Source organism: Equus caballus, chromosome 11 (assembly GCF_041296265.1).
Source record: "Equus caballus isolate H_3958 breed thoroughbred chromosome 11, TB-T2T, whole genome shotgun sequence".
NCBI classification, from domain to species: Eukaryota; Metazoa; Chordata; class Mammalia; order Perissodactyla; family Equidae; genus Equus; species Equus caballus.
In genome coordinates this window covers 45699308-45710969 of record NC_091694.1, presented here as the reverse complement: position 1 = coordinate 45710969, position 11662 = coordinate 45699308, and the positions used below count along the sequence as shown (strand labels likewise).

Below are 11662 nucleotides of genomic sequence, written 5' to 3'. Positions count from 1 at the left end.
GGCAGGTGGGATTAAGTTTTTCATATAGGCTATACTCAAGGGTGAAAAAAATATTTTCTTGAAAATTATACATTCTGAGATTTATCAATAGCTAAGAAGTAGGGGTGCAAGGTGACAGCCATTAAGAGCCTGGCAAAGCTGAAAGGCTGTAAAAATGGCCAGGTGGGTGGTTGGCTCAAAGTCCCATGTACACTCACAAGTTCACTGGCAAGTCACAAACTTATGACAAGCCCAATGCCAAGAGTGACGAACCTGGCAATAGATAATACTGGTAAGTCCTCTTAGACGACCCATGTGCAAACATTATTCACACCAGGAACCCAGTTTCTTTTGGTGCCATCTGCCTAACTTCCATGGCATCTACATAGCTTCATCCATCAGCGGTAAATATAGAAGGAATGTCTATTCGCGCATGTTGCTGCATTCTTCCGTATAGATCAGACAGCCCCTGACCTATAGGAAGGCTACAATTTGCGTCTCAAATCACTCAATTCTTTGTGAACTCTTCTCTGATGACTCCAGTCTCCAGTGATCTCTCCATTTACTGAATTTTAATTTGACTCCTGATATTACTCCTTAGCCCCAAGCCTTCCTCCAAATAGACCACACTTGGGGACAAAGTATCTTGATTTAAAATCGCCTGGCAGAAGACAAACAGGCGGTCAATGAAGACAAAGGCTACACACCTTCCCCAATGACTTAACAAAACCACCGTCACCAATGTGATGAAAAGATTTAATAATCATTAACTAATAACTTTAGATAAAGAATCAGGTTGATTTATAAAGCAAGTCAAACGTGTTCTCAAGAGGGCATTTCTGCCACACTAGCAGAAAACAAGAGGGCTTAGGCCTCTTTCTTTATAGCCGCAACCCTGTCCTGAGGGAGGTAGGACGAATCCACCCATGGCTCTGAAGCCTGCCTCTCCCCTCTCTTCCCTACATTAATCTACCTGCTTTCGCTCCAGAGGATTCTAGGGCCTGCTCAAATTACCTGCCAGCCCTCGATGGTGGACAGGGTAGGAGGAGTTATCACCAGGACTAAGGGGAAGGAAAAACAAAGAACCTAAGAGAACAAGAAAAGGCGGCATAAGGCGGCATACATTGCCACAGTCACAAAGGATAAGTGTTCCTGCCCATGGAAAGCTGAGTTTAGGGTAACAATTAGAGGGTATAAGCATCCAGCAAAACTGAATTGGCTCAATAAATTTACACACCCATATGGCCAAATACCAACTAAAATTAGGCAGGTCTACTTTTATTGAAAAAGAAGAGATATCCATCCTATAGGGCTAGAAGAAGTGTTACAGAATGGTATGATAGTACAGTCCTATTTTTAATTAAAACTATACATGCACAGAAAATAGTCAGCCATACAAGTGGTTATTGCTGACTGGTGGGATTATGGGTAATTTTGTTTTTTCTTATCTGCAGGTTATTTTTCTACAATGAACATGGATTACTTGTGTAAGAAATAATCAACGGTCCAAGCAGTCCCCATTCCTTTCCTTTTTTCCTGAACAGACACGAACTATACTTAACATCAGCTTAATAATAAAATATACTCACTTAGTAAAAGTGTTTATAAAAGCCAGAACCCTACCAAGAGTGGATTATAAAACTACGAGCTAACAAACCACATAAAATGGTGGGGGTGGTGAGGGAGAAATCTTCTCTGAGATAAGGAAACAATCAATTTACTAGGGGAGTAGCAGCCTTCTAACAAGTGAAAAGAAGGAAAGGAGACTGGACAACGTTTCATTTTCTATACAGGAAACCTTGGAAAGCATATTGCCAAACAAACAGGCAACATAAACCTTTATATACTGGGCTGCCAAACTTTACTTTTAGACAGTATATTAATTATGTAGTCAATAACCATGGCTTTCATTAGTGTATTAAATACCACGATCAATATTATTTGTACTTTTCGAAGACAGGCCACTCAGGAAGAACAGTGGAGGAGGGGAAATTTGGGGCCCTGCAGTTCCAAACAGTCAGAACAGCACACTGGAGATTAGCAGAGCGTTAATGGAAAGCATAAAACACTGAAAATATAGACAGAAATCAGATTATTACCCTTTTATTTATTTTTTTCCTGCCTCCTTCACAATGAGACTGGAGGGAATCCAAGAACCATTTAAAATAAAGGCGAAAAGATTAGATTTTTTCCTAATTGCTTAACGCTGATGTCATGTGTACGCAAAATAAACATTGATCTCAAAGTGAAAGATGAGAAATAGAACATGAACAGCCTTTCGAGGTAAACTTTATCCAAGACAATTCTAAGAACTGTGGGCCAGAATCTATTTAGGCACTCCTCAGGGACCTAAATCTCTTAAAAGCCTAACAGTGGAGCCAATTTCTGATACTCCTCTACCGGTGATGTGATTTTCAGTAGGGAAATCTGCTAAACATCCTCCCTTGAGAGAGGGAACCGCCCTCCCCCAGAGCACCCTGCACAGGTTTCTAATCACATCCATGTAGACGTGCTGGTGACATCACGTGGTTACTGAAAACGTGTGGTGACTCATACAATGTTCCCGACAGGCATGACGGCAACGTGGCTAGTCAGTCTTCGAGGGGCAGAGAGACATGTTGGGGAGAGAAGGGAATGCTGGGAGTAGTGGATATAAAAGACTGGCTACTGGATGGAAAGCTAGATTATCACTTCCAACCCACAATTTGTCAATCCAGCATAGTGGTGAAGACTATAATTTTCTAGTCAGTGCTTTATAAGCAAGGTCAGACAGAAAAGAGCTTCCCTAACAATCGTTGAGGCCTCAGTCAGAGAATCAAGTGCAGCCCAACGACCATCTTCTGAGACTAGAATGTGACCCAAACAATCAGTGGGCCTGGGAAAAGGCCCTCTCTGTCTACTGTGAGGAATGGGAGCCATCCTGTGTCCAGTCGGCTGGCTCCTCCTGAACGAGGACAGCTAAGGACGAAACGGACAGGACATCATCACTCGACAGCTCCACAGAGGGCCTCTGTACTGCACTGGCACACATTAAAGACCAGGTGCTCCTGCTGCAGGCTGACTGCAACACTGCCCGGATACTCGTAGAGATGTGCAGCACATGCCAAGCGGTGGGTGCAGCAACCGGGTAGATAATTAACATGAGTAGGAACACTCAGAGCAAGCGCGCTCTGGCTGACAGAAAAGCCCAGTGGCGTAATTACTGTTTTCTTATCAGCTCACTGTCTGTACACATTTCAAAGCCTGGTTGGTGTTAGACTGCTGTGTAAACATCAATAAAATCCCAAAGTGCCAGACCATCAGCATTCTTGGGCACAATGGCTTTTTGTTTTTAGTGTTTTCGTTCTTTTAAAGATGCATTTCAGGGTTGCAAACATTAGGAAGAAGGATCTCCGTGGTTTGGACTAATCTTCAAGTTTGTAATGAGTTAACATCTCCCCCAAGTGAACATTTATTATGAAGGCTAATGAACTGCTTTCCAGTTATAAGAACGCTTTGAATTCAAAGAAAGTAGGATTCACAAGCAGAGAATATACTGTTTATTAAAACAAAGCAAGAGAAACAAAGGGCTTCTTCCTTCAAAATCCCTTCTATTTTTAACAGCTTTAATCAAGAAATGAAACATACAAACGCAAGAAATATGTACAGGTAGAAAAAGTGTGCATTCACCAACCAAAATGCAACATTAATTGAAGTGAAACTAAAGCAAGGCTTTGTAGTTGCGTGGATGTCCCTGGGGGACAGCAAGTCAATGCTTATCAGCCTTCCTCAGAAGAGACAATTTTGATTAATATCAGACCCATCTGACTCAGTCTATTAAACCCTGAAGGAAGGCTATCTTCAGATATAAAAGATATGTCTTTGATTAATAATTCTACCCTATTGCCATTCTGAGCATTAACAACTATGTGGCACCTCTAGAAAGAGAGCGCCTTTGAATTCTAGGAAGACGCGCTTACTAAAACACCCAGGTTCAGCACAACCACTTGTCGGCTCTCCCTCCCGAGAAGGAACCCAAGTTGCAGAAATGTCACCAATGGAGCAGAAACCTAGTTACATAATTTATTTCACTGTCTGCAGATTTAGGGTCAATTTACTTGCAACATAATTCCTGCTTGAAGATAATGAAATCTTAATAAAACTGACAAAAGCCTGAAGACAGAGGGAGGGACTGGTACTACACTACCCGTCAGCTGAACCCCTAGGTCCGACACAGCTTACACCACAGTCTCTGAGCATACTTCCCTTTGCCTACCAATGGTTTCAAGACGCATATAAGGAAGGAAATTGCTTAATCCACCATAAAGAAGCTCTATGCTCTGTGTAGCTAATGTGGAATTGTCACACAGGGGTAGAAAGAAATCAATTTCATTTCGGCTCTTTATTTTCAAACTTCTGCCCAATCAGCACTGCTCTTCTCACATTAGTGCGTTTTTCCTGATGTTCATGATCAGCCTTCTGCCATATTCTCTGTAGTCCACGGGCTTCACGTCCATCACAGTGGCCTTAATTCGAGACTCATCCTTTGAGAAGAGAAAAGCAGTTTGTGAACGAAGGAAAGCCCGTGGCCTGGAGCAGTGGTGATAACCCCCTTTGCTTCAGTGGCTTCAAGGATCCCAGCAGGAGCAAACACAAAGACATGCTGGGTTCCGCGTTCAGTAATCCCGATGAAAAGAAAATGACGAGTGCGAGCAGAGCGCAGAATTTCTGTGGCTGGGGGGAGTGGACAGACTCCTCCCTTCATCACAGACCCCTTGTCATCCTTTCCCCATGCTCCCACTTGGAAACCTAGAACCCAAGTGCGACGGACCTTAGAGGGCTTATCAAGTTCAACTTACTCTCTTTACAGAGGGGGAAAAAGGAACTCCGAGAGGGTGAGTGACTTGCCTGAAGCCACACAGGTACTTCGTTTTTTTTCCTTTCTGTTTTTTCTCCCCAAATCCCCCCAGTACATAGTTGTATATTTCAGTTGTGGGTCCTTCTAGTTGTGGCATGTGGGATGCCACCGCAGCATGGCCTGACGAGTGGTGCCATGTCTGCGTCCAGGATCTGAACCAGCGAAACCCTGGGCTGTCACAGCGGAATGCGCAAACTTAGCCACTCAGCCGCGGGGCCAGCCCCACACACAGGTACTTCTAAACGCTGAGTGTGGTGTAAAAGAAAGGAGGAAGACCTGGCTTGGGGCCCATCTTAGCTCTCTGTACTTCGCCTTCCCTGTCCGCACCATGAGGGACTGAATGACCCCTCCAAGCCCTCCCTGACCTCGCCCCACTCTGACACTGGATCACAGACATCTGACTCCCTCTCTCATTTATTGCTCACAAACCAAACACATCTATTAGCAGGCATTAAGGTTAAGATCTAGTAATAAAACAGAATGAGTAAGCTCTGCAACAAGCAGGAGTGTTTTCAGAGTTCTCCCTCCTCACTCGTTCACAGGATGGAACAGCGCCTTTGGAGGCAGAATGGGGTGAAGCCCAGAAGGGCGCAGAGCCTGGCTCCGGCTCACGTGCTTCAGCTGCTCAGTAACCACCAGTCATGTTTATAGGCATGGTGAAGGGCAGAGCTCTGCAGTTGGACTGCCTGTGCTGGAATCTTAGTGCTGCCATTTGCTAGCATATGACTTTAGGCAAGTTACTCATCCTCTGTACGCCCACAGTTTTTCACTGGTGAAACAGGGCTAACAAGGGTTCCTATAGATAGGGTTACTGCCAGGATCAAGTGAGATAATACACATAAGGCAAAGGGTATAGAGCAGTATCTGGCAGATAGTAAGTGCTCAGCAAATGCTGTTTCATTATGACTACACAACTCCAGGATGTTACGGCAATGTAACAAGGAGTTTTCAAGGTAATTTTAACTACATGTGGTCTTTGATTCACATACTGATTTTAGAATCCAGACCTTGTGAAGATGTGAGTGCACGAAACACATTATCATTCTTTTTTAGTACACAAACAAAAATCCCCCAGGTTTTAACTGAAAAGCATTTTTTCTCCTATATGTTCGACTCTGAAGAAGACATTTAACCTCTCTAAGTCCATTTCCTTATCTGAACACGGGATAAAAAATGGTACTTCAGGGTTGGGAAGATTCAACGAGTAAGAAAAGCAGGGTGCTTAGCACTGGCTCTGGCAATTAGCAACTGGCAATTGGGTCTGGCACAGTAAGCAATTAACTGACAGTTAATACTATAATGTTGTTATGGGTGACAAACAGCAGTTTCCCACTGATAATTAACCCTTCTGCAGCCCGGGTGATCTTACTTACATTGAAGGTCTCTAGTTTGACCCTGATCCTGAATGTGAAAGATCGGAAGTTGGCATTCTGGAAAACTTCCTCAAATGCCTGCTCATTCTGCAAAAACAAATACAAATCTTTAGGCAAGAAAACTACTGGACCATTTGAAAATATCTATGAGACTTTTAAAAAGACTTTGTGAAAAGTGTCTCTGAAAAAATTATCACCCCCAGTGGTTCAAAATTACTTAGGAATGACCAATCTAAAGGTGATTCCATTACATAAAACTTTTAATTCTAATTTTATTAAAAATTAAAACAGTCTACCTAGATTAGTCAAGTTCAGAGACAGAAAGCAGAAAGTGGCTGCCAGGGGCTGGGGGAGGGGGAAGTGGGGAGTTAGTGTTTAATGGGCAGAGTTTCAGTTTGGAATGAAGAAGTTTCAGAGATGGATGGCGGTGATGGTTGTACAAAGATGCGAATGTACTTAATGCTAACGAACTTATACTTAAAAATGGTTAAAACAGTAAATTTTATATGTATTTGACCACAATGAAAAATTGAAACACTTTTAGAAAAGACATTTCTAAACTTCAGAAATTTGTGATGGAACAGATGTGAGGCCCAGTATCTTCATCATAATTTAAGAATTGGGGGGAAAACACTCAGAAAAAAGCTCAAGTTGTCATATACATTATTTCACCCCGTTTTTACAGCTACTGATTTGGTGAGCGAGTGAAGCAGACAGGTGAAATGAGCAAAGTTAAAAAAACACAGTCCTCTCTCTTTTTCTCTCGCCCCTCAAATACTATTTGATTAAGCTGCTTTCTTAAAAAAAGGTCTAGTAAACAGAGAGGGACTAGAGAAAGCATTTTATATAAATATGCATAAAACAAATTTACAATAACTTTATGTAAAATTACCAGTTCACATGAGCCAAGACTATCTTTGCAAGCCACACGAAACATAAAAGCTTTGTTGCTTAGAACTCTTGTATAAAGGTTACTTCACACACACAAAACAAGTCCTCTGGGCTTTCAGACATGTAAATAAAACAATGCATTAAACCTCCAGAAGATTACACCAGCTGCCATTATTCTGCTAAGATTGGGGAGAGCACGGAGCACACACTCTCAAATATCATGGTTTCTGAGGGAGGCGTTTCTACATGTCCTCATCCACCAGCAGTAAAAACAGTCAAATGTAACAAGCTCATAAAAAACTCTGCAAGGCTGCCTCAAGCCTTGAACTCTGATATGAAAACAAAGGACCAGGCAAAACAGATAAAAGATGCCATCATACTTTAAAGGCAATTCCAGTTATTCCTATAAAAGGGCTTGTTGGGATTATTTTCAGAGAACTCATGGACAATTTAAAAAGAGATGGGGGCAGAGACAAATGGACAGAACTGAAGACAGGAAAGAGTAAGAAAAACACATCCAAACAAATGACAAACCTTTTTTTCTTAGTGGCTTCTACAAGTATTCTAATCAATTTGGAGGAAGTAGAAAGATAAAATCTATAGATAGATGCTAATATGTATGGCCCAGAAAATACAGCTTTTACTGGTCTTCTTTACATGTTTTATCTGAGCAAACACCTTTCCTAAGTTTAGCAAAATTAGTTATCTAGTCCCAGGATTAAATAAACCCAATACATGAAAATACAGATTTATAAAAACGAAATGGCAGTTATGTTATGAAAAAAAGTTAGTTCTAAGAATTGCATCTGATGACATGAAATAACAAGTGAATTTAAACCAGGATTTGATTCAACTTTTCAGGATGGTGTTTATTATGTTAAAAAGGCAAACTGGTCCTTGAGGTGATTGCAGAAGGTGCCCTCCCAACCTCAGTGAGCACAGGCGCACCACCCCAGCGTGCTTGCAGTAACAAGGAGAAGTGGTTTATCCTTGTAAAGGGCTGGGGTTTTTTTGTGAGGAAGATTGTTGCTGAGCTAACATCTGTGCCAACCTTCCTCTATTTTGCATGTGGGACGCCACCACAGCACGACTTGATGAGCGGCATTTAAGTCCATGTCTGGGATCTGAACTTGCGAACCCTGGGCCACCAAAGTGGAGCATGCGAACTTAACCGCTGCGCCACTGGGCCAGCCCCTGTAAAGTGCTGTTTTGAAAGCACTTTTATATACATTACTTCATTAATTCGTTGTTAGCACATCTAAGACGGACAAAATTAGACAAAATCAGATGAGCTCTCAAATAATCACCAAAAAGAGAAACTGTATACAATACCATAAAGAAACACACCAAAAAATATTAAAGAGCAAAAAGGGGGTGAGTGTTACCACACAGGAATTATTAGAGTAATAATAAAAGATGTGGCCAACCTTCTCTTTTAACTCCCCGAGATAAGCAGTGTTTTGTCCAAGGATGGCCTCTGCAGACTCCTGGAAACAAGTGACCCACTGATTCTCTTGAAAATCAGCAATATTTACCTAAAAAACACAACTCTATTATTTCAGCAAAGAAATAATAAAAGGAGATTAACTTTTCCCACTCATTAAGGTAATTCCCAAGGGAAAAAAACCACTACCACTATATATACTACATTCTTTCTAAAGAATGTGAAAAGTATCAGAGAAATAAGGTTAAAATCTAAGTCTGGATCACAGCAGGAACACGCTCTGCTGTGGATGCGTGATTTCAGATCTCAGTGGAGATCCGGCCCAGCTAAGTTCTCCTTCAGACGCAGAATCCAGGCACACGGCACAGCTCCCCTGCAGCTGCAACGGCCTTTGGACTAAGGTTGAATGAGCCTCCAATGAGTTGGGGCCAGTTCTCTGCGTTTTGCATTGTATGTTCTTCAGTCACTAGGAGGAGCTCCATGAGACAGCTCTAAGTCACTGCTGAGCATCCCAGACAATTTAAAAGCCTGAGCTAAGGGCCTCTGTCCAGTCACCAAATTTACCTAGCAACAGAAATGAGCAATCTAGTGTGTCCAATTGGACCACGGTGTAAAATTAAATAGGGGAGAGTCAAGGAAGAAAGTGGATCACAAAGAATCTAACTGCTAAAAGGTACAAGTAAAAGGCTTAGTTTTATAAATAAGAGAGCAAAGGTTTTTTTTAAGTACCATTTTGATAATTTTATATATTCATTTTGCATATACATGGGCTTTAACTTCAAAAGTTATGATGAAAAATAAGGTGACAAGAAAGGTTAAAAGCACTCACAAACATAAGGGAATGTATCACATAACGGGGCTCATGCCTACAGCTTACCCCTGCTACCCTCCTAGAGGCAAGGGCCCCGACTCCACAGGACGAGGACAGTGACGACAGACACACGGGTGAGCACCACAGGAAACCAGTGTGCTGGGCACTCCACTTCGAGGTTTAACAGAAAGGCTGACAGAATAAAGTATCTAAGACAACTTTCCTCATCTTAGCTCAATGGAGTTTATAGTTTACAGAAAATAAGAAGCTTAAATGTAGCACTTTCCTGCTGAACTGACATTTTAAGGGGCAGTGAGAATGTAGAAAGGGGAGGCAGAGTCCTTCACTTTTTTATCTGAAAAGATTTCATAAGAGTAACAGGAAATTTTTTAATAGTCTTCATTCAATAGTATTAACAATGGTTTTCAAATATTTTAACTGTGCAAACTGTCAAACAGCAAATTCTAACACCTTCACGGTATTTCACTCTACAGATAGTAAAGGAACTAACCAGTAGAATATTAAGGATATTTAAGCTGTATTCAAGTTTTCAAAATAAACAACAGGGTAACAGACAACTTTATAGAGATGGAACATCTGATTGTTTCTTTAGAAGAAATTCCTTCCAAGTGTCTACTATGTCAGAAAATAGAAACATTTTTAAAGCTTCTGATATGTTACTGTCAAATCAACTTCTAGAAAAATCTGACAGCCCATTTTCTGGTACTTTTATGATCAATTAGTCTAACTATTTAAAAAATGTACACACTTCATTTTAAAGCTTTTTAAAACAGAAAGAAACAATTCTTACAATGCAGAAAAGCCACAATCCCACATCAGCATGCAGTCACATTCCTCTGAAGTCAGCTCTACTAAGGCTGGAGGAACAGATTACCCACAAGAAAAATAACTAAATATAGGCATCGGCTGTAGAAGTATAATTACTGCTCTCCAGAAATGCCATTTCAAATTAATTTATCTTCATAACAGTTAGCAAGCGAGCGCCACCAATGCTGTAATTGTACCACATGCTCAGCAGACTAAAATTGGCTGGGTATCTAAATGCAACTTTCTGGTACGAAAAAAAGCTTTTAGTAGGAGAAAACAAACTGCTATAGAGTTGAGTGAAAGGCCCCTTCCGTATTTATAGAACAATAACAAGCTCTTTAGCACTTACTCATCTGCAGGCTTCCTACGGTGAGCTATCTTGTTTTTGCTATTGTCTCTACAGTGCCTGGCACTTGGCAGGACTCAAGAAACACCACAGTGGTTCTCATCTACCCATTCTACTTACTGACAGGATCATGCGGTACTTGAAACTGGGAAATTCACTGTCACACTTCTCACAGCGGTATAATCCATTCTGCTGATCAATCACTTTCTTATTGCAGTCCTGAGATGGGCAGGCCTGATACATACAGTTCTCTTTGCGAAGATACACCACTGTCGCCACAGAGCTAAAATAGTCCGCCTTCAGGAGAAAATGAGTGACATGAGACATTGGGCACTAGAATTACATTCAGGATTGGACTTAGAGGCCGCCCAAAGCTTGTCCTTTCGGCTCAGTGTAATGTTTATAAATTCTAAGCCTCATGATCACAACATGATTACAGAGAATAATTCATTCTGTAGTTTTAGAAATCACTTGTGCTGACTACAAAACCCGTGAATGTAATAAACAAAGTTCTAAAGCATATAATTTCTTAACAATAAGAGTTAATGATAAACTAGACTAAATTAATTAAAACTGAAACAGACTACACAAAAGACAAAGACCTGTTCTCCCCACTCCTCTGACCTTCCAAAGGCAGCAGATCCAGGACTACAGAGCAAGGCAGTGAAATCCAGGGCAGCTGTGTCCAACCATTCCTCCCACATTAAAAACAAGAGCAGTGATTTCTAGGGCCTACATCCACCTTTATCTTTGTCTAGGCCAGGGGTCAGCAAACTTTTCTGTAAAAAGCCAACTAGTAAGTATTTCAGGCTTTACAAGCCTCTTGGTCAGTCTCAGTTGCAGCTACTTGACTCTGCTGTGGTGGTGCAAGAGCATACACAGACAACACAAAATGAAAACACGTGGCCGTGCTCCAACAGAACACTGCTTACAACAGGCAGCAGGCTGGATGTGGCCTGCGGGCTGGTTTGTCAACCCCTGGTCTAAGTGGTCAAATTCAGCAGAACGCAAAAATAACTGAACAAGCACATTCAAAGTGGAGAAGCCGCTGAGTAAATGCAGCCAGGACTAAGTCACGCGCTTGAGCTCCATG

The 11662-nt window shown here is 41.6% G+C and overlaps 1 protein-coding gene across 1 annotated transcript in view; it reads right to left on the bottom strand.

The window, feature by feature from the left end:
• Positions 1-3495: 3495 nt before the first annotated feature.
• RPA1 (replication protein A1) overlaps positions 3496-11662 on the bottom strand; it is a 63589-nt gene continuing 55422 nt past the window's right edge. Inside the window, exons 14-17 of the mRNA XM_023653219.2 lie at positions 10690-10866; positions 8568-8675; positions 6250-6336; positions 3496-4502 (exon numbers count right to left, since the gene is read on the bottom strand). Of these exons, the coding sequence (XP_023508987.1) occupies positions 4398-4502; positions 6250-6336; positions 8568-8675; positions 10690-10866 (477 nt within the window). The 3' untranslated portion in view covers positions 3496-4397. The remainder of the gene's footprint in view (positions 4503-6249; positions 6337-8567; positions 8676-10689; positions 10867-11662) is intronic.